The sequence below is a fragment of the Meriones unguiculatus genome, chromosome 11, assembly GCF_030254825.1.
Source record: "Meriones unguiculatus strain TT.TT164.6M chromosome 11, Bangor_MerUng_6.1, whole genome shotgun sequence".
In the NCBI taxonomy this organism is placed as follows: domain Eukaryota; kingdom Metazoa; phylum Chordata; class Mammalia; order Rodentia; family Muridae; genus Meriones; species Meriones unguiculatus.
Window position 1 is genome coordinate 41,054,989 of NC_083359.1, and position 21,361 is coordinate 41,076,349.

The 21,361-nt window shown below is 52.6% G+C and overlaps 1 protein-coding gene across 2 annotated transcripts; it reads left to right on the forward strand.

Annotated features, from left to right (window-relative positions):
• The first annotated feature begins 824 nt into the window (after positions 1 to 824).
• Flywch1 (FLYWCH-type zinc finger 1) lies at positions 825 to 21,066 on the forward strand. 2 transcript variants are annotated; one of them, XM_021632464.2, is made up of 8 exons: positions 825 to 1,031; positions 8,607 to 9,318; positions 9,647 to 10,072; positions 11,066 to 11,524; positions 11,668 to 11,931; positions 16,084 to 16,347; positions 17,034 to 17,318; positions 19,982 to 21,066. In XM_021632464.2, exons 2-8 carry the CDS (start codon positions 8,715 to 8,717, stop codon positions 19,996 to 19,998), a joined length of 2,319 nt encoding a protein of 772 aa, XP_021488139.1. In that variant the 5' UTR covers positions 825 to 1,031; positions 8,607 to 8,714; the 3' UTR covers positions 19,999 to 21,066. The 2 variants fall into 2 exon arrangements, with proteins under 2 accessions (XP_021488139.1, XP_021488140.1); XM_021632465.2 differs by having other exon boundaries at positions 8,612 to 9,318.
• The last annotated feature ends 295 nt before the right edge of the window (positions 21,067 to 21,361 follow it).

Below are 21,361 nucleotides of genomic sequence, written 5' to 3' on the forward strand. Positions count from 1 at the left end.
GAATCTCAGATAGTCCTGGATTGGGAGTGGGTGATATCTAAAGGCTTCAAGGTGCTTCATGAGAACGTTCAGGGGAACTGGAAAGATGGCTTAGCTATTAAGAACATTGGCTGCTCTGTCAAAGGACCAAGGTTTGATGCCCAGCACCCACATGGCGGGTCACATCTCTCGGCAACACCAGTTCCAGAGGATCCGACAACCTCTTCTGGTCTCCGCAGGCACCAGACATGCACATAGCGCACAGATACACATGCAGACCGAACACCTAAATACATAAAAATACATTTGTAAAATATTTCAGAAGTATGGTAAAAAACAAAAACAAAAGAACACTTGGCAGCGGTAGCGCAGGCTTTCAATCCCGTTCCGGGGAGGCAGAGGCAGGCCTTTCTCTGAATCTGAGGCCAGTCTGGTCTACAGAGAGAATTCCCGGACAAACCTCGTCTCGAAAAAAATTAAACAAGTTAAAAAAATCAAAAGAAAGTTCAGGAGGGTCACCGGCCTAAAGATGCATTTAAGCCAACATTACAATTTCCTAAGAATCCAGCCGAATCCTGTGCAAGGTTCTGTTGCCTCGACCCTCCAGCATCCTTAGTGAGGATGCCCCGCCTGCATCCCGGCTACAAATTCACCTGCTGCCCCGCCCCCCCGGATGCAGTCGCGGGACCTCGGGTTATCCCGCCTCCTTCATGGTAAATAGACCCGCCTCTGTATGCTGATTGGCCAGGGTGTCAGGTTGGCACCGCGCAGAGAAGACCCGGAGAAGTAGCATCCGCCCCAGGAACGGCTCCGCGCCTCTGCTGCGCATGCTCGCTAGCAGCGCCTGGGCTTTCCAAGCCGGTTCTTCGCGGGGGCGCGCGCGTCCATGCGCGTCCGCGGCTCGCTCCCGGGGGCCAGTTGGCGGCGGGAGCGGGCGCCTGGGTCGTGGTTCTTAGAGCAGCCCGGGTGTTAGGCCGACGCCTCTGCTGGCGGAGACCCTCACGAAGGACCGCGTGGCTCAGCCGCGGGAGAGGCAGGGCCCGCTGCCGTCGGTGAGGACGGGCCCCTGCGGGCGGGAGGGTCCGGTCAGCGGAGCGATGCCTGGTCCAGCCGCCCCCGGGGTCGGGCCCGGTGCTGGGGAGGGCCCCCAGCGCCGCAGCTCGCGCCGCCCCCTTGCCGGTCCTCTGCGGTGCGCCTCCTTTCTCCCCGATCTCTTCACCAACCCACCCGACCCCCGTTCCGATCTCATCGCCCCTAAATCGGGAGCACACATTCACCCATCTTCCCCGGACCCTGTCCACCCTGCCTGGTGCGTGTCCACCTGGCTCTGTTCTCCCTCGCGGCCCATCCTTGGCGGCGGCAAATCCCAGTGACCTTGCAGTTTTTGCCGGTTGTTACCCCCCGTAGTTCAGACTATAGATTGCCCGTTCTGGCTTTCAAACTTTGTGACTCATTCTAGACTGAGAAATATGTTTTATGTGTCTATTCTGTGCATGAAGGTAGGTTCGTGAATCACAAGTTTAAAGAGAGCCGCTTACCGGGTTCACATGACGCAGATCTATTCAGGCTCGGTTCTAATTCACTCCTTTCCGTTCCGTTCCATTCCATTCCAAATGACTGGCTGGCTAACCCATTGATTCAAGACCTAGTTTATCTGACAGCTTTAAACCCTCCTTTTCTCCTCACTCACACAGTCAGAAAACCATTGCAAAGAAAGATCTTTTTTTTTTTTTTTATTGTGGTGGTGGGTTTGTTTTGTTTGCTTTGGAATTTTTCTGCTTTCCGGGGTCTATCCCATTGCTGGGGCTTGATTTAGCTTTTCTGGTCTGATTCAGGAATGTTTATCTCATTGTTCTTCCAAGCGTCACTAGTCTGACGTGTGTGTGTGTGGGGGGGGGGGGGAGACAGAAAACAGTGTAAGTTGTGGCTAAATGGGGGAGCAGGTGATGTGCTTGCCTGTGCAGATGGCTTTTGCTGGGGTGAGGGGGGATGAGGAAGAGTAAGTTAAGAAGAGTAACTTCTCGGCTTGTGGGGGTAGAAGTGGAGTGGCCAAAGCCGAAGACCATCAGGGGACTGCCCAGAATTTGATGGGCCGAAGAGGAGGCAGTGAGGAAGGAAAGCCTTGATGCCCGGGAAAGCGGATGGGAGATGGGTGTGATTTCATTCCCAGAGAGTGAGCTGTGAGCATGCATCAGGCTAGGTGAAGGCGTACAGCTAGCCACGCTTCCGATCGAGGATGGCTGGGGAGTCGATCAGCCAGCTTCCCGTGTCTTGTGTGGATTTTTATTATAGTTCTGAGTGTGTGTGTGCATGTGAAGGCCTGTTCTATCACCCTCCTACCGTACCTTTCTTCTTTTCTGTGTGTGTGTGTGTGTGTGTGTGTGTGTGTGTTGAGACAGGGCTTCTCTGTGTATCCCTGGGCATCCTGAAACTTGCTCGGTAGACCAGGGTGGCCTCAAATTCAGAAATGCCCCTGCCTCTGCCTCCTGAGTGCTGGGATTAAAGGCGTGCACCACAACTGCCTGGCTGCCTTATTCCTTTGAGACAGGAGCTGTAGTGGAAACCATATCTCTGCCTCCCGCAGCACTGGGGTTACAGGCATCCAGTTAGACCTAGCATTTAACATGAATTCTGCTATCTGAGCTGAGGTCCTCATGCTTACATGAGTGCTGTTATCTGCTGAGCCATCTCCACCCCCACCCTTAGCTTTCTGTAATCTAAGACAAAACACTGGTGTTGGTGCAGCCCTCAAGGGGGGCGGGGATAGTGGCAGTGAGAGAACAGAATGAGAACACATTCATTTTTTTGGGGGGGGGGGTTGGGTGGGCTGTGTGGTGATGGACAGGAGCATATAATGGAGCAAGCTGTTCACCTTATAGCCAGCAAGAGTGAGAAGGGCTGGGGTTCCCATAGGTCTGCAAAGGTATACCCCAATGACCTAAGGACCTCCCCTAAAGGTTTCATTACCTCCCACTGGTGCCTCTGTGGTGGACATTAATGATGCAAGTTATAGCAAGGGATTCGGGGAGGAGGCCCACACTCTGCATGTCTGTTTCTTAAAAAACAACAACAACAAAATCCGCCTTTCCAGGGTCTGTTACCATTGCTGGGGCTTGATTTAGGTTTTCTGGTCGGATTCAGGTATGTTTATCTCATTGTTCTTCCAAGTGTTGTTTTTTGAGACAGGGTCTCTCTGTAAGCCCGGCTCTCCGAGGACTCAGTATGCTGACCAGGCTGCCCTTGAACCCAGAGATTCTTCTGCCCTCCTCTCTGAGTGCTGGAGTTAAAGGCACACGCTACCTCGTCCAGCTGCAGTGTCTGTATTACTAAATTGTTCTCAGTTCACCGCCCCCCTCACCAGAAGACACCAGCAGTGCTGGTTCCACAGTAACTTGGGAGAAGAGGTGATGGTGGACTTGAGTACAGAGAGGCCAGAGGTGCCGAGAGCCGCCCCGCCCTCACAGTGAAAGAGTCAGTTCTGGAATGCCACCAGTGCTGAGGTGGTGAGATTGGCCGTCTTTCTGGGGCTTGTTACCGCCTTCGTCCTGGCTCAGGCGTGCACACATAATCCCAGTATGTACCCCAGGAAGCTCAGCAGTGCTGCGTACAGTCTGTGTGTGCGTAGTCACGGGTTAGTTAACCAGGTAAAGCGCTCCTCTTACCCAGCACACATGGAGGCTGAAATCACACAGAACATTTCTTACCTTTTTACATTTTTAATTAAAACTTTTTTTTTGTTTTTTTTGTTTTTTTTTGTTTTTGAGGCAAGATCTTGCTATGTTGCCTGGACTCATGATCTACCTTAGACTCTTTGTAACAGAGCTTATAGGTGTGAACTACCATGCCTGGCTCAGGAGGGTTTTGTTGTTCTGGTTATTTGTTTGACCTCAAGGAAGATTTTTTTTTGTTGTTATTGTTTAATGGTCGGTTGGTTGTGGTAGGGTCTCACTATGCTGCCCTGACAGGCCTGGACCTCACTGTATAAACCAGGCTAACCTCTAACTAACAGAGATCCTCCTGCCTCTGCTTCTAGATTACTGGGATGAAAGAAATACGCTGCCACACATGTCCTCAGGACTTTTTTAACAACAGAGCCATCCCTCCCCCATTTTCCTTTGCTTAGGGCACTGCTGAGCCTGGGCAAAGAACTCCTGCTCTTGTGAAATGATTTATGTTTATGGATGACTTTCTCTTATAGTATCTCATTAGCTACTTAGGGGGAGGGGGCTCAGAGGAGAAAGCCATGAATGGCTCTCCATCTTATTTTTTGAGACAGAATCTCACACTGAATCTGAAGCTCACAGTTTCAGTGAGAATGGGTAGCAGCAAGTCCCTGAGATCTGCCTGGCTCTGTACCCCAATTCTGGGGCTATGGATAGGCAGGCATGGGACCCTATTTTAAGTAGGTGCTGGGGAGTTGAACTCGGGTCCTCTGGCAAGTACTCTTGCCCACTGAGCTCTCTCCCCTGACCGTCATTCAACACTTTCCCTCCTTTGCAGGTGAGAGTAGCCAGGAAAGCTCTAGGGCTTGGCCCAGATCCACCCAGCAAGGGGCCTGGCAATCTAGTTTTCCTCCCATGTAAAAGGAACTGTTGGTCTACTGTTAGCTGCCCAATTCTGGCCTTCAGGATTTTAGCTGGTCACTAGGGATTGGTCCCAGTTGTGTCTGAAAGGCCCTGGATAGTTCCTAACACTTCAGGGCCTCATGTCCTGCCCTGAGCAACCTGTGACCACCAGCAGGACCACATGTCAGGGCAAGCAAGGGGAGTGCTGAGGTCACCCCCCTCTGACCTCAGCACTGAGGGAGGAGAGGAGGGAAGAATGAACCTCAGACTTTAGACTCTTTAGTGTCCTGCTCACATCTGTCTAACCTGAAAACAGTTTTCTTCATAGGCTTGTATTGAGTGAGGAGTGGATATTACAAAAAGAACACATTGAAGCCCCAGTCCCTGGGCGCAGTAAATAATACAAGGCTAGGCATGGTGGCACACTTATCATCTTAGCACTTGGAGGTAGAGAAAGGAGGACCAGGCATCAAGACCAGCCACAGCTACATAATGATTTTTTTAAGGTTTATTTATTTGTATACAGTGTCCTGTCTGCATGTGTGCCTGCAGGCCAGAAGAGGTCACCAGATGTCATTAGATGGTTATGAGCCACCATGTGGTTGCTGGGAATTGAACTCAGGACCTTTGGAAGAGCAGCCAGTGCTTTTAACCTCTGAGCCATCTCTCCAGATCCTACATAATGATTTTGATATCAGCCTGGGCAAGAGGTAGGTAGTTTGATTCCAGCCTGGTCCACATAGGAGTTCTAGGACAGACTATATAAAGACCTGCCTCCAAAGAGAAAGGAAAAAAAAAAGTCTTCTGGGTGTGGGGCCAGCTTGACGACCTTGACGACAGCTTGACGACCTCTCGCCAGAACTGTGAATTTCTCAGTCAAGGAGACATAACTTCAACTATTCAGAAATCTGTGCTTAGAGGAATCTGTTTTGCCCATGATGTCAGGGAAATGGGATATAACAGGTACTTCTTGTGGCTGTGATGAAGCATGGCATGAAATTTACCATCAGAACCATTGTTACCTATGTTCATCATACTACCACCATCCCTGTTAAACACTTAAATTCTGGTCCTCAGCCCCTGGTTGGTGCCCACTTTGCTACTTAATGTCTCCTTGGACCGCCCCTTGCCTATATGACGCTCTCATGCATATTCATACTTTTTTCTTTTTTGGTTTTTCGAGACAGAGTTACTCTGTGTAGCCCTGGCTGTCCTGGAACTCTATCTGTAGACCATGGTGGCCTCAAACCCACAGAGATCTGCCTGCCTCTGCCTCCTACCTCCAAAGGTGTGTGACCTGTGTAGCCCTTTGCTCTTTCTTAGTGTTTTTTGTCCCTCACACGTGAAGGTAGGATTCATTGTTTGTGTGATGACGCCCAGAGTTTTAGGGCTTGCTAGGTTTAGTCACTCTGGTGTGACTCACCACGCATGGCTGCCTGCACGGCTGAATGGAGGGACTTGGGATCATCAGACAGGCTGATATTCCGAGCCCTTTAGTGGGTGAGAGTGAAACTAGTCTCTCAAATCTAGCTCTAGCCAATCGCAGAGACCAGCCTTCCACAGGTTCCTTCTGTTTTATGGGAGCTTCTCAGTATCTTTTGGGGTGGTAAGTCTTGGAAGCCTGATGACCAGACGCTTTTGTTGAGAGGTTTGTACTGCCTGCTCTCAGACTCAGTGTGCGGCCCTTGGGGAATATGAAGGTTTTCCTGTCCTGTCAGCTTTGACTGAGAACCAGCCTGGAGGAGGCAGAGGGGCCCAGAGCTCCCCCTGAGGTGCGCTGGCACAGCAGCCTGAAAGGCCTCTGTGGAGGTGGAGGTCAGGGAGCCTGGCCCTAAGTGGGTGGGCTATCCTGAGTTTAGAGGGCAAAGACTCAGAAGTAGAATGCCAATGAAGCTAGGATCCTTACGATCCAAGGGAAGGTTGAAGGCAATTCATTCCTGAGCCAAAGTAACATGGCAACTGAAGAGTGGTGTGTCTGGTGGGCAAGGCCTCCAGTTTTCCTGCCATAAAGGTACCCAGGGGGTCTTTGCATTAGGCCCCAGGTGTCCCCTGGTCCCTGGCCACCCTTGGGAAGACCAAGCATTGGCGACTCCGGGACTGGAACGGGCCTTCCATCTAGGAATTTCCCTTCCTGACCTGGCCACTGCTGTGTAGGGGATAGCCTCCGGTGCCACCAGCTGGAGAGGGCTGTTAGGGATTCAGCGATCTTCCAGCCACAGGCCACACTCGTCCTGCTGGACAACAGGGATGACCCCACCTTTGAGAAGCGGATGTGGGCCCCTAGACCAGGGAGCCATGGCTTAGAAATTAGGGACCAGGAGACACTGGACCCAGAGAACTTGTGTTGGGGTAATAATTCCCCAGTAGAGATGCTAAAACTTGGTCTGGAGAGATGCTTATCGATTAAGACAGCATGCTGCTCTTGCAGAGGCTCCAGGATCTGAGTCTTCTGACCTCTGCAGGTATATACGTAAATTCAGAAACAAGTAAGAGCCAGGCATTGTGGTGCACACCTTTAATCCCAGCACTAGGGAGCCAGAGGAGGTGAATCTCTGTGAGTTTGCAGCCAGCCTGGTCTACGAAGTGAGTTCCAGAACAGTCAGAACTACACAGAGAAACCCTGCCAAGAAAAAAAGGAGAGGGTGAGAGAGGCTAGAGATAGCTTGGTAATGCTCTTTCAGAGGACAGGAGTTTGATTCCCAGCACCGTTGTGGGTCATAACTACCTCTAAGTAGAGCTGCAAGGGATCTGATGGCACACGTACACATAACTAAAACTAAATCTGATGGGCATAGTGGCGCACACTTTTGATCCTAACACTAGGGAGGCAGAGGCAGGTCGATCTCCCGAGTTCAAGGCCAGCCTGGTCTGCATAGTTCTGTGGCAGCCAGAAACACATAGTGAGACCTGTTTCAAACAAACAAGGGGCAGGAGAGATGGCTCATTGGTTAAGAGCACTTGTTGCTTTGTGGAGCATCCAGGTCCAGTTCAGAATCCACGTGGTGTGGCTCACAGCCACGTTTCGTGGCGTCCAAAGGCACCGGGCAGCACTGCAGACGTGTATACAGGCAAGACACACACACAATAAAATGAATAAATCTAAGAAAATCTTTTTGAAACAATGCATTTTTAAGTATTACTTGTAGCCTTGGGTATCCTAGAACTCAGGTGCATGCTGCTGCCCCCTGAGTACTGGAATTAAGGATGTATACCACCAAGCTTTTTAAAAAGGAGAAATTTTTAAAGAAGCTAAAAGCGTCTGCAGTGATGCAGTCTTGTTTAATGCCTCTCACTGAGAGGTGAGAAACACCTTCCTAACTACATATTGCTCAGTTGTCCCAGAAAGACAGGAAGGTCAGCCCACCTCAGGGTGGCACCCCACATCTGACCATCCTTGTCTAGACTGGAGGTCAGGAGCCCTGTCCCTGCCCAGCCAAGAGCAGTGGTTGCAAAGTCACTGCAAAGAGCCCCTGAAGGAGTGGGCTGAGCTGAGGCCTCCAGAGTACGTCAGAGGAAAAGCTGTGTGACCCCAGAGGGTCCCGGGGCCAGGCTTCAGCCTTCTGCCATGCTAAGTGCCAGTGCTCACTGGCCTGGATTCTTTGTGACAGGTGCCCAGCATTAAGGTAAAGTGCACAAGGCCAAAGTCAGCCCAGGTAGGTGCGCAGCATCTGAGCAGGCACAGTGGGACTTGGGCCTCATTCTCGGGCACGTCAGGTTCTGGTGCCTCTGTCCTCCTCTAACCTGTTAGATGGTCACCTTGTAACGGTGCTGGACATCGATGAGACTTCTCAAGTGGAAACTCAACAACTAGAACATTAGTTAGCAGCGGCCCCAGAGAGGCACCTACTGTACAGTAAGTTTTCTCATGTACAGGGGAGGCTTGGTGGGGCTGCCAGGAAAAGGTACCAGTAGTCTGTCTGCCTAGGGCTTCTGCTATATCACATTTCTTCTCTGCAGCCCCTCAACCCCAGGGCACCGTGGGAACTGAGGAAGTTCGATCCATTTGCTAGAGCCCCAGGCCTAGGGGCCTCCTCCACTAAAGTGCCTTTGTTCTTCTCTTAGGACAGAGCCTCAGGGCTCCCACATTCTGGCCTGGGAGGAAGAAGAGGAAGAGAGATCCATCTGCCAGAGGGCTGAAGGTGGCCCGAGGGCCAGGTTCTCACTCCCAGGATGCCCCTGCCCGAGCCCAGTGAGCAGGAGGGTGAGAGCGTGAAAGCTGGCCAAGAGCCGTCTGTTGGAGCCAGGAAGCCTCAAGAGTCCTCCAGTCTGGTTCTGGCCAGGGGTAAAGGAGGACCCAAGCCGAGAGGTGGCAAGTCCCGGAAGAAGTCCGGCAGTGGCAAGTCCCGGAAGAAGTCTGGCAGTGGCAGGTCCCTGAAGAAGCCCAGCAGTGGCAAATCCCTGGAGAAGTCCGGCAGTGGCAAATCCCTGGAGAATTCCGGCAGTGGCAAGTCCCTGGAGAATTCCGGCAGTGTCACATCCCTGGAGAAGTCCGGCAGTGGCACGTCCCTGGAGAAGTCCGGCAGTGGCACGTCCCTGGAGAAGTCCGGCAGTGGCACGTCCCTGGAGAAGTCCGGCAGTGGCACGTCCCTGGAGAAGCCCGGCAGTGGCACGTCCCTGGAGAATTCCGGCAGTGGCACGTCCCTGGAGAAGTCCGGCAGTGGCACGTCCCTGGAGAAGCCTGGCCCTGCCGCTCTACCCAGCAATACTGTTCAGACCTCGACGGCCAAGAAGCAGGGACGGATAATTCACCGGAAACGTAGTAGAGTAGATGCAGGTGAGACCTCCCTGGCGGTGCTGGCCCTGGCTCCTGACGAGGCTGCCGCCCTGCACGCCCCCCTTCCCGTCAGGGTGACCTTGGATACTCCGCTCTCCCTTGCAGTTGAGCCTCCTGCTACAGCTATATGCAGGATTCTCTAAACTCCTTAAATCCCTTCCGTTAACACAGAAGCATCTTTCAGAACCTGGGCTTGTCTGGCAGCTGGGGCCTGAGAAAACATCCTGCCCACAGGGCCCTACCCTATTCCAAGACCCACTCACTCCCCGAGGTCCCTGACCTTGAGTCTTGCTCCAGAGAAGCTAACCCAGCCTTTTCATGCCCCCAGCTGACCCCCAGCCCCTGCAGTTCCTGAAGACCCCATATGGCGGTCGCCTTCTAGTGCACAAGTCATTCCTGTACAAGCAAGAGAAGGCTGTGGGAGACAAGGTGTACTGGAAATGCCGCCTGCACTCAGACCGAGGCTGCCGGGGACGGGCCATCACCCGTGGCTTTCGAGTCACAGTGATGCGGGACCACTGTCACCCACCTGATAAGGGGAGCCTGGGGGGACGGCGCCGGAAGGAGAAGGTGCCCGCCTCAGACCTGCCTGAGGGCACTAAAGGCCAAGAGGATGGTGTGAGCCTATGGCTATACCCTGAGGAGCCAGAGCCCACACCTCAGCAAAGCACTGAGCCCCCAGAGGAGGACCAGGGGTACCGATCGCTGGCACTGCAGAGCCTACCTCCCAAGAAACGCCCCACACCAGGAGTGGGTAAGTGTATGCCCTCCCTCACTTGGGAGGTAAATCCTTCATGCCCAAATGAAAATGTGGGGTTTCACGTGGGTTCTCAGAATGTGCTCAGAGTCAAGAATATAAATGCATTCCAGCCATCACTGAACCCGTGGGTCAGACGGCACTGGGGTATGGGAGCCCAGGGACTTTGAAATGTTTCCAACGCAGCAGGCCCAGTGTGAGGCCCTGAAAGCTGCAAACCAGTGGGCAGGCTTTCGTGATTCTGGCATTAAGTTTGGGTAGGGTTCCCACGAGCAAGGTTAGGCTTTGAGCCCCAGGTTCGAAGTCCGGCCCCATGGATGAAGGCCTGTAGCCTCAGAAAATGCCGTGATTTCTGGTCTTCAGAGCTTGCGGGTTGTGGCCTGTTGGACCGTTGTGGAGCTTGGGGGGTGACGATGATCAAGCCATGTTCTGCACTGCTCAGCTGAGTGAGAGCATTCTTAGAGCAGTTAGGTGTGGCTTCTGGGCCGAGTGTCTCCTGGCACACGAGGATCTGAGCAGCTGCCCTGCTGGGAGGGGAGCTTCTGTCCAGTATGAATCTGTGAGGACGATTTGCGTGTGTGCCTTTATTACGCAAAGAGAAGGGCTAGGGATGCCGTCGGTCAGAGAGCACTTGCCTCCCATGTCAGAGGCCTTAGGCTTAGTTCTGTACACTGTAAAAACCAAAAACCAGGCAAAATTTGTTAAACAAACCCTAGAAAAAAATGGCCAACAGTAGCCCAGAACATAACCTGCTGGATCAGAGCCCAGCTCGGCCCTTCCCACGGTGGCGTGAACTGTGAGCTGCGTCTCATCGACTTGGAGACGGAACCCCTGTTCCTCTTGGGTGGCTTGGTGGGAATGGACTGGGATTCACACGTGCCCAGCTAAGGGAAGTATGCCAACGTTTGGAAGAAAAGCACGTGGTGGTTCCTCCTGGGACCCCTGGGCTCCTGCCCTCGGTGTGGTGACGTTCCTGTGTCCTTCCTCCAGTACGGTATCAGCCCCTTGAGTTCCTGAAGACGTGCTATGGGGGCACCTTCCTGGTCCACCAGTCCTTCCTCTACAAGCGGGAGAAGACCGTGGGGAGCAAGGTGTACTGGACCTGTCGGGAGCATGCCGTCCATGGCTGCCGCAGCCGGGCCATCACGCAGGGCCAGCGGGTGACGGTCATGCGCAGCCACTGCCACTCGCCTGACATGGAGGGCCTACGGGCCCGGCGACAGCAGGAGAAGACCATAAAGAAGATCCAGGCGCGGCGGATTGGTGCTGGGGACTTGGAGGACTGTGACGACATTGAGGACTCGCTGCTCCAAGGGGTGGACAGCCTGTTCTACCGCAGGGGACAGGGCACACTGACTCTCAGTAGGTCCAGGTCCAGAAAACAAGCAATGGAGCAACAGGAGTCCTTGCAGGAATCCCCCGAGGAGGAGGACCAGGATGTGGACCCCAGTAAGTCTGAATGTTTGGGGACTGGCTGGCCAGAATTGGTTGCCTCGGTTTGGGCGGGGGTGGCCAGCCCTCTCAACCTACCCCTGCTGTCTTACCCTACATCCTCTGCTCCCGCCCCTGACTGACTTTCCTGTGCCCTGCAGGAGGCCCAGAGTTCCTGAGGACCCCCCTGGGGGGCAGCTTCCTGGTGTACGAGTCCTTCCTCTACAGGCGGGAGAAAGCAGCTGGTGAGAAGGTGTACTGGACCTGCCGCGACCAGGCACGCATGGGCTGCCGCAGCCGAGCCATCACTCAGGGCAGGCAGGTCACCGTGATGCGAGGCCACTGCCATCCACCTGACCTGTTAGGCCTGGAGACCCTGAGGCAGCGGGAGAAACGCCCCGGCCACGCTCAATGGGACGGCCCAGGTACCTGGGGGGACCCTACTGCCTTTTCTATTGTCTCCACATGTCCTGTCTTCCGTCCTTCTGTAGATACCCTGGAAGTGGCAGCGTTCTCTTCCCACCCCTCCTCCTCCAGGCCCAGGCCATCTGGGTTTTGTGCTCCCGGGTTCCTCCCAAGCTGCCTACTTCTTCTTCCGGGCTGGAAACCTGATAAACCTAACCTCCCCTCCTCTGTTATTTTAGGAGTTATCAGTAGGGGCTGCTGAATGTCAGGTCAGGTCCTCATTCTTACAGTGTGACCAGAAGGCCACAGGTCAGCCTCAGAGTCTGGGAGCTGACAGAGTCAACCCTGTCTGCATCTGTGTCTGCTGAACGCCTGCGAGCTGCAGTCCTAGCTCTGACCCGGCAGCTGTCCAGCAGAGCCTGGCGTGACTAAGGAGAGTGACTGAAGCCAGGCTGCCAGTCCTGCCCTGTAGTGTTTGAGGTCCTGAGTTACTTTTGGTCCTAAACTTATTCCAAATATAGGAGGCGTTTTATCATCCTTCCTTGGTTTCGTTCCATTTGTATGACACTCATAAACAAGAGGGTGATGACGGGACATGGCAGGTGCCCAGCCTTACCCTCACTCCTAGCCCCATGCATCCCTACGCTAAGCATTTGCCTCCCTGTTTCTTAAAATGCACCTTTACCACCGTTAACCCGTTTGATCCATTTTCCAATTTCCTTCTTACCGGCTGACTTCCGACCTGAGGAGGTGATTATGCCTTGCTATACTTTTGTAGTGGGTAGGTCTCATATGTAGCCCTGCATGGCCTCAACACGCATGCATATGTGCATGCCCACTATGGCATATATGTGTTGGTCCAAGGATAACATGTAGGAGTCGGTTCTTTTCCTTCTGTCATATAAGTCCTGAGGATTGGCAGCACGTCCTCTTATTTTCTGAACTATCTCACTAGCATTTGCCTTCTGTTCTTATCAAACTCTGCTGATGCTGAGCTGGGACCCATCAGTGAACAACTCCAGAGCTCTCTGGGCCCTGCTTCAGCCTCGCCTTGGGGCTGATGCCCGGCCTGGCCATCACCTGGATTTCCTCGGCCAGGTGCCCTGCTCTTTTGTGGTTTGGGAGGCCTGTGAGCCAGTCAGCTTGTCATCTTGGAGAAGCCCTTTGAGACCCTGCTCATTTGCAGCTGTTGGCAGTTTCCCCACACGCTTGCTGGACCGTGTCGCTATGCGAGAGCGCCAGACTGTAAATGCACAGCAGCGGAATCAGTTGGAAAAGAGGACAGTGTTTTTCTTATGGTTGATCCTATATGTGTGATCTGATTCTGCATTAGGACTCCTGAGTCTTCTGTCTGTCCCTGATGGGCCTATGGCTTAGGGACCTTTTCAGACCATAGCTTGTGTCCTTCAGCACAGTGTCTTCTTTGTTTTTTGGTTTGTTTTGAAATAAGGTCTTTGTGTATCTGGGCTGTCCTGGAACTTACTGTGTAGACCAGGCTAGCCTTGAACTCACTGAGCTTCCCGCCCCTGCCTGAGTGCTGGGATTAAAGGTGTGAGCCTGCACGCCTGGTGCAGCATGGTGTCTTCTTGCATGCCTACCTAATAGCCCTGTTTGGTGGCTTTCCATGGCTAGAGTTACACGGCCAGTTCCTCCTCCCGTGCCGACCCTGGTGGCGTTAGCAGTACAGTCCGAGATTTCCGGGTTTTGTTATCTGATCCCTCTACCAAAGTTCCTAAGTGCTTTCACCGAAACTTCTACCAAGTTTCTGCCCTCCCAGTGGAATGACTCCTGTATTGTGCTAGCCTCAGCAGTGTGGCGGCCTCTACCTGTCTCCTGCTGAGGTGGTAGCTGGTTTCTCCAGGCACTCTGCACCTGCCTGCTCTGATGTCCACCCACCTTCCAGCGTGCACATTGGCCCTCTAGGCCTGCTTGTGTTAAAGGCAGCCCTGTCCCCTCTGCACACAGGTCCTGACTCTTCTGCCTCTGCAGAGTGGGCAGGTGGGTCTTAGGAATATTTCAACACAGACATCTGCCTCCTCCCTTCCAGTGTCTTGCTTTTCCCACTGGGTCACCCTCCCCTTGCTCCTCAGATGTTGACACGCCATGATGCCCTGGAGCCCTTCCCCAATGCCTCTGTCTACGTGCTTGGTGTGGATCTGTTATGAGGCTGAGTTCTGTTGTTTACTCCTGTACAAGTGTTTTTCCTGCACGTGTGTTATGTGCCTCAGGAAGGCGGCACTGGATCTCCAGGAACTGTAGTTACAGATGGCTGTAAGCCACCACGTGCCTGCTGGGAACTGGACCTGGGTCCCTCTGGAAGGGCACCCAGTGCTCTTGGTGGCTGAGCCATCTCTGCAGCCCCTTGGCTTAGTTTTACAGTCTCTCTGTCTCCGCCCATTCTGTTGGTGTCTTTGGCTTACTGTTTCTCTGTCGTTGTACTGGGCCATTTTTATTTCCTGAAAACCATTTTTTTAAAGATTTATTCATTTATTACTATACTCTTCCATATAGTACTCTTCCTGCATGTATGTCTACACACCAGAAGAGGGCATCAGATCCCAGTATAGATGGTTATGAGCCACCTTGTGGTTGCTGGGAATTGAACTCAGGACCTTGGAAGAGCAGACAGTGCTCTTAACCTCTGAGCCACCTCTGCAGCCCAGTGAAAACCATTTTTTTAAATGTTATTTGTATAGCTGTTTTGCCTATATGTATGTTTATGTACTGTCCTTGTGCCTGGTGACTACAGAGTCTGTGCCAGGTACCTGTGGAGGCCAGAAGAGGGCATCAGATCCTTTAGAACTGGAGTTACAGGTGGTTGTGAGTGTGGGTGCTAGGAATTGAACCTGGGTCCGCCAGAAGAGCAGCCTGTGCTCTTAACTGCTTCCCTTCCTTCTCTCCAGCCCTTCCCTGACAAACGTTTCAGTCCACTGGTGAAGGAGGTGGACCATTCCCCACAGCCACAGCCTTGCTCTCCTCAGTTTGCTGGCTCCGTCCCTCTTGGTCTCTGGAATGCTTTGCCCCGTAGGTGTTCCTTGCCTTCTGGTCTCCTACCCCACCTTTCTAGGAGCTCCAGGGTCAGATGCTGTAGCCTCAGTCCTCAGCCTCTCAGGGCTTCTCCCAGCTGCTTCTGTCATGTGACAGCTCCCTGTCTGTCCCCGTCTTCCATGTTCCTGCCAGTATAGCCCACTGAGGCCTGCTTAATGCGTTCAACTGCTGTCCTAATCCAGAGTTCCAAGGTCCTCATTCCACCAACAAGCAGCAAGGTTAGGCCTGTCACAGCAATATCCCAGTCCGTGGAACCAAATTCTGTCTTGGTCAGTGTTTTGTTGCTGTGAAGAGACGCTATGACTATGGCAACTCTTATAAAAAGAAAGCATTTAATTGGAGCTGGTTTACAGTTTCAAAGGTTTAGTTCATTATTGTCGTGGCTGGGAACATGGCTACACATAGGCAGATGTGGTGCTGGAGGGGTTGCGAGCTCCACATCTAGATCTATAGGCAGGGAGAGAGAGACACGGGGCCTGGCTTGGGTTTCTGGAACTCCAGAGTCCACCCTAGTGCCATTCTTCCTCCAACAAGGCCACACCTCCTTCAGCAAGTTGATGCCTCACAATGCTTTCAAACAGTGCTGTTCCCTGGTGACCAAGCATTCAAATCTGTGAGCCCGTGGGGGCCATTTCTATTCAGACCACCACAGCAGCCCTTGGGCCTGTTCAAAGTGAGGACAAGAGAGGGGCAGTAAGAGGCTGTCCTTCAGGTTCCTGTTACCTCCACAGCTGAAGCCAAAGCCCAGCCTGAACACACTCATAGCCCTTGGGCTCCTGAACCAGACTTCCCTCTTTGGCTCTGGCAAGCTTTGACCCCACCTCACTCTTCACACTAGAGTGAGCTCCTGCCTGCTGGCCTGGAGGGCGCCTAGTGTAAAACAGCAAAGCCACCCACCTCCTTCCTGAAGTTTATGATGGAAGCCTTCACCTGCAGGGCCAGTCTCCAGCCTCAGGACAGGCAGCCCCTGGCCCCTGGGCTATCTCCCTGTAAGCAGGAGAGGGCGTGAAGTGGGTGGCAGGATCCCTGCAAGGAGGCCACAAAAAGGGGAGCATTCCCCGATCCCTCCCAAGGCCGGGCTCAGCTTCCGTGCTTCTCTGATTGCTCCTTTTGTTTCTTTGCAGAAGGCCCAGAGTTCCTGAAGACCCCCCTGGGGGGCAGCTTCCTGGTGTACGAGTCCTTCCTCTACAGGCGGGAGAAAGCGACTGGTGATAAGGTGTACTGGACCTGCCGGGACCAGGCGCGCATGGGCTGCCGCAGCCGAGCCATCACTCAGGGTCAGCGCGTGATGGTCATGCGCAGGCATTGCCACCCACCCGACATGGGTGGCCTGGAAGCCCTGCGCCAGCGGGAGAACTTCCCTAACCTGACCCACTGGGAGGGTCCAGGTACGTGGAGGGAGTGGCCTCTCCCCCTTGCCCTGCGACACCTCAGCCCCTTTCCGGCGGCTGTACTTAAGGTTCCAGTTTTACTGTGTGACTGATTGCTGTTGCTGAGAGACGCTAGCGCTAAAAAGTAGGGTGGCTAGTGTCTGGAGGAAGTGCACGTTTGCACGGCTGCACAGTACGCCTGAGCCCTGGAGGCCCTCCATCCCATCTGGGTCTCCCGTCTGATTTCTGTCTCCTCCCTGGGCCTGTTCTGCTCTAGCTTCTGTTTTCACAAGTTCTCTCTGGCCACACCCCAACATCACGTGGCCTTTGACTCCAGTTTCTTAAAACGTTTGAGAAGGGCTCTGTGGCCGGCTGGTGGACAGGGACATGATGGGCCCCCAATACACAGACCAGATGAACCTCAGGCCTCCCAGCAAGCATGGGGTTTGTGGTCTGGTGAGGCCTCCAGCAGAGCTCCAGGGACACCCCAGGCAGCACCGGAGCCCCCGCAAAGGAAAAACTGTACTAGAGAGTGTTAGGACCGTGGCTGGCCATTAGTCCCCAGAGCCCCAGGAAGCAGGCAAAGGGATGGGGACAGGGACCACAGTGCCTCCTGGGATTGTAGTGGGCAGAGAGAGGCCCATGCTCCTGTTGCTGAGGGCTGGGCTCCCGCAGTCCCCTCACAACATGACTCTGCCTTCCAGAGCCCGTGCAGCCACTGGAGTTCCTGCGGACATCCCTTGGAGGCCGCTTCCTGGTGTATGAGTCCTTCCTGTACAGGAAGGAGAAGGCTGCTGGTGAGAAGGTATACTGGATGTGCCGGGACCAGGCTCGGCTGGGCTGCCGCAGCCGCGCCATCACCCAGGGCCGGCGAGTCATGGTGATGCGAAGCCACTGCCATCCGCCTGACCTGGCTGGGCTGGAGGCCCTGCGGCAGCGGGAGAAGGGCCCCAGTGCAGCCAAGAAGAAGAAGAAGAAGAAGAAGAAGGGTACGCACCGAGGGGCCACGGCTCTGTGTAATGTCCGCATTTCCATTGCTGGTCCCTTCCTGCCAACACGAAACCACATCTGCTTTTTCCTAGCGCGTAGACCAGCTTCCATTCCAAACCTGTCTTCCTCTTTTATTCCAAGACAGCTTAATACTTTATAGGTTGTCTCTGGAAAAAAATCTGATAAAATAATACAGGTTATCCCAGAAGGATGCAAATAATGTTGTGTGTCCATATACATGTACCACACACATAAAGTTTGCAAATAGTTTATTTTATTGAAAATTAGTTCAAAGCTGGGCGTGTTGTGTCCTGCCTTTGAGCCCACCATTCCTGGAGGCAGAGGCGGGAGGATCTCTCTGAGTTCGAGGCCAGCCTGGTCTACAGAATACAGGACAGCAAGGCTACACAGAGAAACCCTGTCTTGGAAAAAAAGAAAAAGGAAATTAGTTCACACCCAGAGGGGGTAGCTCACATCTTTTATCCAAAAGCTCAAACACAGGCAGGCAGATGTCTGGGTTCCAGACAATCCTGGTCTACAAAGAGAGGACCAGGACAGCCAGGGCTACACAGAGAAACCCTGTCTTGAAAAACAAAATGAAAGAAAGAAAAAAAAAAAGAACGAAAGAATAGTTCACTTTATATAAACAAATATGTTATTTGAGATAGTGTTTACATACATAGCCCAAGCAGGCATCAAACTCACAGTATATCTTAGGACAATCTTTTTTCTTTCCTTTTTGGTTTTGTGTGTGTGTGTGTGTGTGTGTGTAAGATACACTTTTATTCTATGAGTATTTGCCTGCATGTATGTGTGTGCATCACATATGTACCTGGTACCTATGGAGGCCAAAAGGGGGAGTTGGATCCCCTGGAATAGAAGGTTGTTAGCTGCTACATGGTGCTGAGTACTGAACCCAGGTCCTCTGCAAGAGCAGCAAGTGCTCTTGACTACGGAGCCATCTCTTCAGTGCCTTTAGGACATTGTTGAGTTCTGATTCTCTTGCCTCCACAAGTGAGAATTACAGATGTGTGTACTGTTACTGCTGTGGCCTGGGTTCGGTTTCTGGGCAGGCAAGCATTTCTTGAGTCTGGAGAGGTGACTCAAGGGTGAAGGTCACTTGCTGCCCTTGCAGAGGACCCAGACTCAGTTCCCAGCACCCACATGATGGCTCACAACCATCTGCAGCTCGAGCTCCAGGGGCTTTGACACCCCCTTCTGGGAGTAAACACATGTAGAGAAAACAGCCATACATACAAGGTAACATCCTAAAAAGTAAAGGGAGGTTGGGTGTGGTGGTGCACACCTTTGATCCCAGCACCCAGGAGGCAGAGGCAAGGGGGGTCTCTGAGTTCGAGGCCAGCCTGGTCTGCATAGAATCCAGGACAGCCAGGGCTGTTACACAGAGAAACCCTATCTCAAAAAAGCAAAAAGAAGAAAGGACAAGGGGGCTGGAGAGATGACTCAGAGGTTAAAAACACTGTCTGTTCTTCCAAAGGTCCTGAGTTCAATTCCCAGCACCCACAGCTCACAACCGTCTATAACTCCAAGATCTGAGACCCTCACACAGACATACATGCAGGCAAAACACCGTGCACATAAAACAAAAGTAAATTATTTTTTAAAAAGAAACTAAAGACAGTAAAATGATGAATAAAGTAATCATTGGCTATTACAGACAACATTTATTGGTATGTCAACGACTTTGATCATTTATTTAATGAATTACGAGGGAGAGGAGCTGGAGATATGGCTCAGTGGTAGAACACCTGCCTAGGACTTGTGGGACCTGCATTTAATGCCAGAACCACAAAAACATTTCAAGAGTTATAAAAACTACAAAAAATGACTTACGAGATTAGAGCAGGAGTCATGTTGGGAGTGTCTTTTCTAACCCTTGAACCTTAAGATGACTATGGTCCTGGTGACCTCTTTTCTCAGCTTCATGGTGAGTCAGAATTCCCCAGCCAAGCCACTCCTATCATTTTGTTTGGGGTGATTTGTGACTGTACATTGAATAAGTACCTCCAAGTCTGCTGCCTTTCAAGACAGCCTCCAGACACAGTGAACTTCAGGCACCAATTTTATTTTATTTTATTTTTTATTATTTAAAGATAAATACATGTACATGGAGTGCATGTACACCTGATCACCAGAAGAGGGCACCAGATCACATTATAGATGGTCGTGAGCCACCATGTGGTTACTGGGAATTGAACTCAGGACCCCTGGAAGAGCAGGCAGTGCCTTTAACCTCTGAGCCGTCTCTCCAGCCCCTGATTTTATCTTTGCTGAGGAAAAAAACTAGAGCATGCCCGCAGTCCTAACACTCTTAAAGGCTGAGACAGGAAGAGCACTGTAGTGTTCAAGGCCTGCCTGGGCTACATGGTCCGTTACACGTCCGCCTCAGCTATATAGTGAGACATGGCTAACAAGCAAACTAAAACTAAATAATAACCCTTTAGTGTTTTGTTTGCTTTTTGAGACAGGGTCTCTCTCTGTAGATAGCCCTGGCTGTCCTAGAACTTAGGATGTAGACCAGGCTGGCCATAAACTCAGATCCACCTGTCTTTCTACCTCCTAAGTGCTGGGATTAAAGGTGTGTACCACCATGCTTGGCTTCAGTAAGCCTATGTAATGATACACATTTCTCTGTCCCCAGGAAAATCAAAGAGCTAAAACGAACCGAAGTCCTAACGAGGTGAGTCTTCTCTGAGGCAGCAGAGGAGCAGCTGACACCCCACGTGCTTCCCGCCCACGCAGGCATTTCCCAGCCACTCAGACGCGCTTGACAACTCCTTTCACTCTTCCAAAGCATCAACACGACTTCACACTTCCTCAGGAGGTCTCCCAGGAGGAGTGCTTGGACCTTGGGGTGGTATCTTCTGTTGGCAGAGTAGTGCCAAGACCTGTGCCATGCTGCTGTCACCTCTGTGACCTTAGAGAGCTGTGGAGAAGTATGTCTGGACTGATATACCTCAACCCCACCCTGCTGTCCAGGCCCTAGCACCATCTGCTCTGAGAGCATGCAGCCCTGCAAGGAGCTTTCCAGCGGAGTGTGGCCCTTGATGAGCTCCAAGAAGTTCAGCAAAATGCGGTCGTCCTGAGCCAGGACACGTACGGGAACTTCTCGCCACCCTCTGAAGACGGTGCAAGTCACAGCCAGGGGTACTTTTGGTTTTTTGTTTCAGTTTCATCTTTAGGGCTGTGCTGGGGCCTCCCTGGTCTTTAGTCACTTGCTGCTTGCTAGAGCACAGCCAGCCCCAACCATGACAGAGCAGGGCCAGACGCAAGGCTTTACTGTACCTTCTGTCGGATTTCGCATCTCACATCCTTTCCCAACTTAAATTAAACCTATGTCCACAGTTCTTGAAGCAGCTGACATTTCTAGCAGGGGGAGCCAGCCCAGATGTCAGGAGGTGACATCAGGTAGGGGTGCTCTGGTGGCAGCTGTACCACTGGGGATTGCCCGCTTGGTGTCACATGATGCACAGGAAAGTTAGGGGCATCAAAGCACGCCTCCTGTAGAAGAGTCTGGCAGGACTAAGTGAGCTAGAAGTGGTACTCTGTCATCCCTGGGAACTGCAGACTTCCTGCATGCCACACCCTGCCCTAGAGCCGCATGCTCCTCTCCCTTAGCAAGCCGCGGAGCAGCCACCCCTGTGGGATAGTGATGGCCTGGTCCCTGCCACTGGCTTCTGCTCATCTGCTTCCCTCAATAAACCCGATGTAGCCTCCTGGTGCCGAGCTTCTGTGTGTTAACACCCCCTTTTCAACAATAGCCTTCACTGCCACAAGGCCACATACCGTCTCCACCAAGTGCTGGGGATATAATAGGTTTGGTTGGCAATTTCTGGGCGGTGGTGTTTGGCCTAGACCAAGACTTGGAGGGGATCTGCTAAGGATCTGTTCCCAGCCACAGGGAAGGCTTGAAGACTGGGCCACCCTCAGCCCAAGTGCTTCATGAGTTCATTTGAGTGAGTTGTGGTAAGCCCAAAATGGAAGTGGCACCCCAAGCAGAGGCGACGGTTGCCTCTTGAGA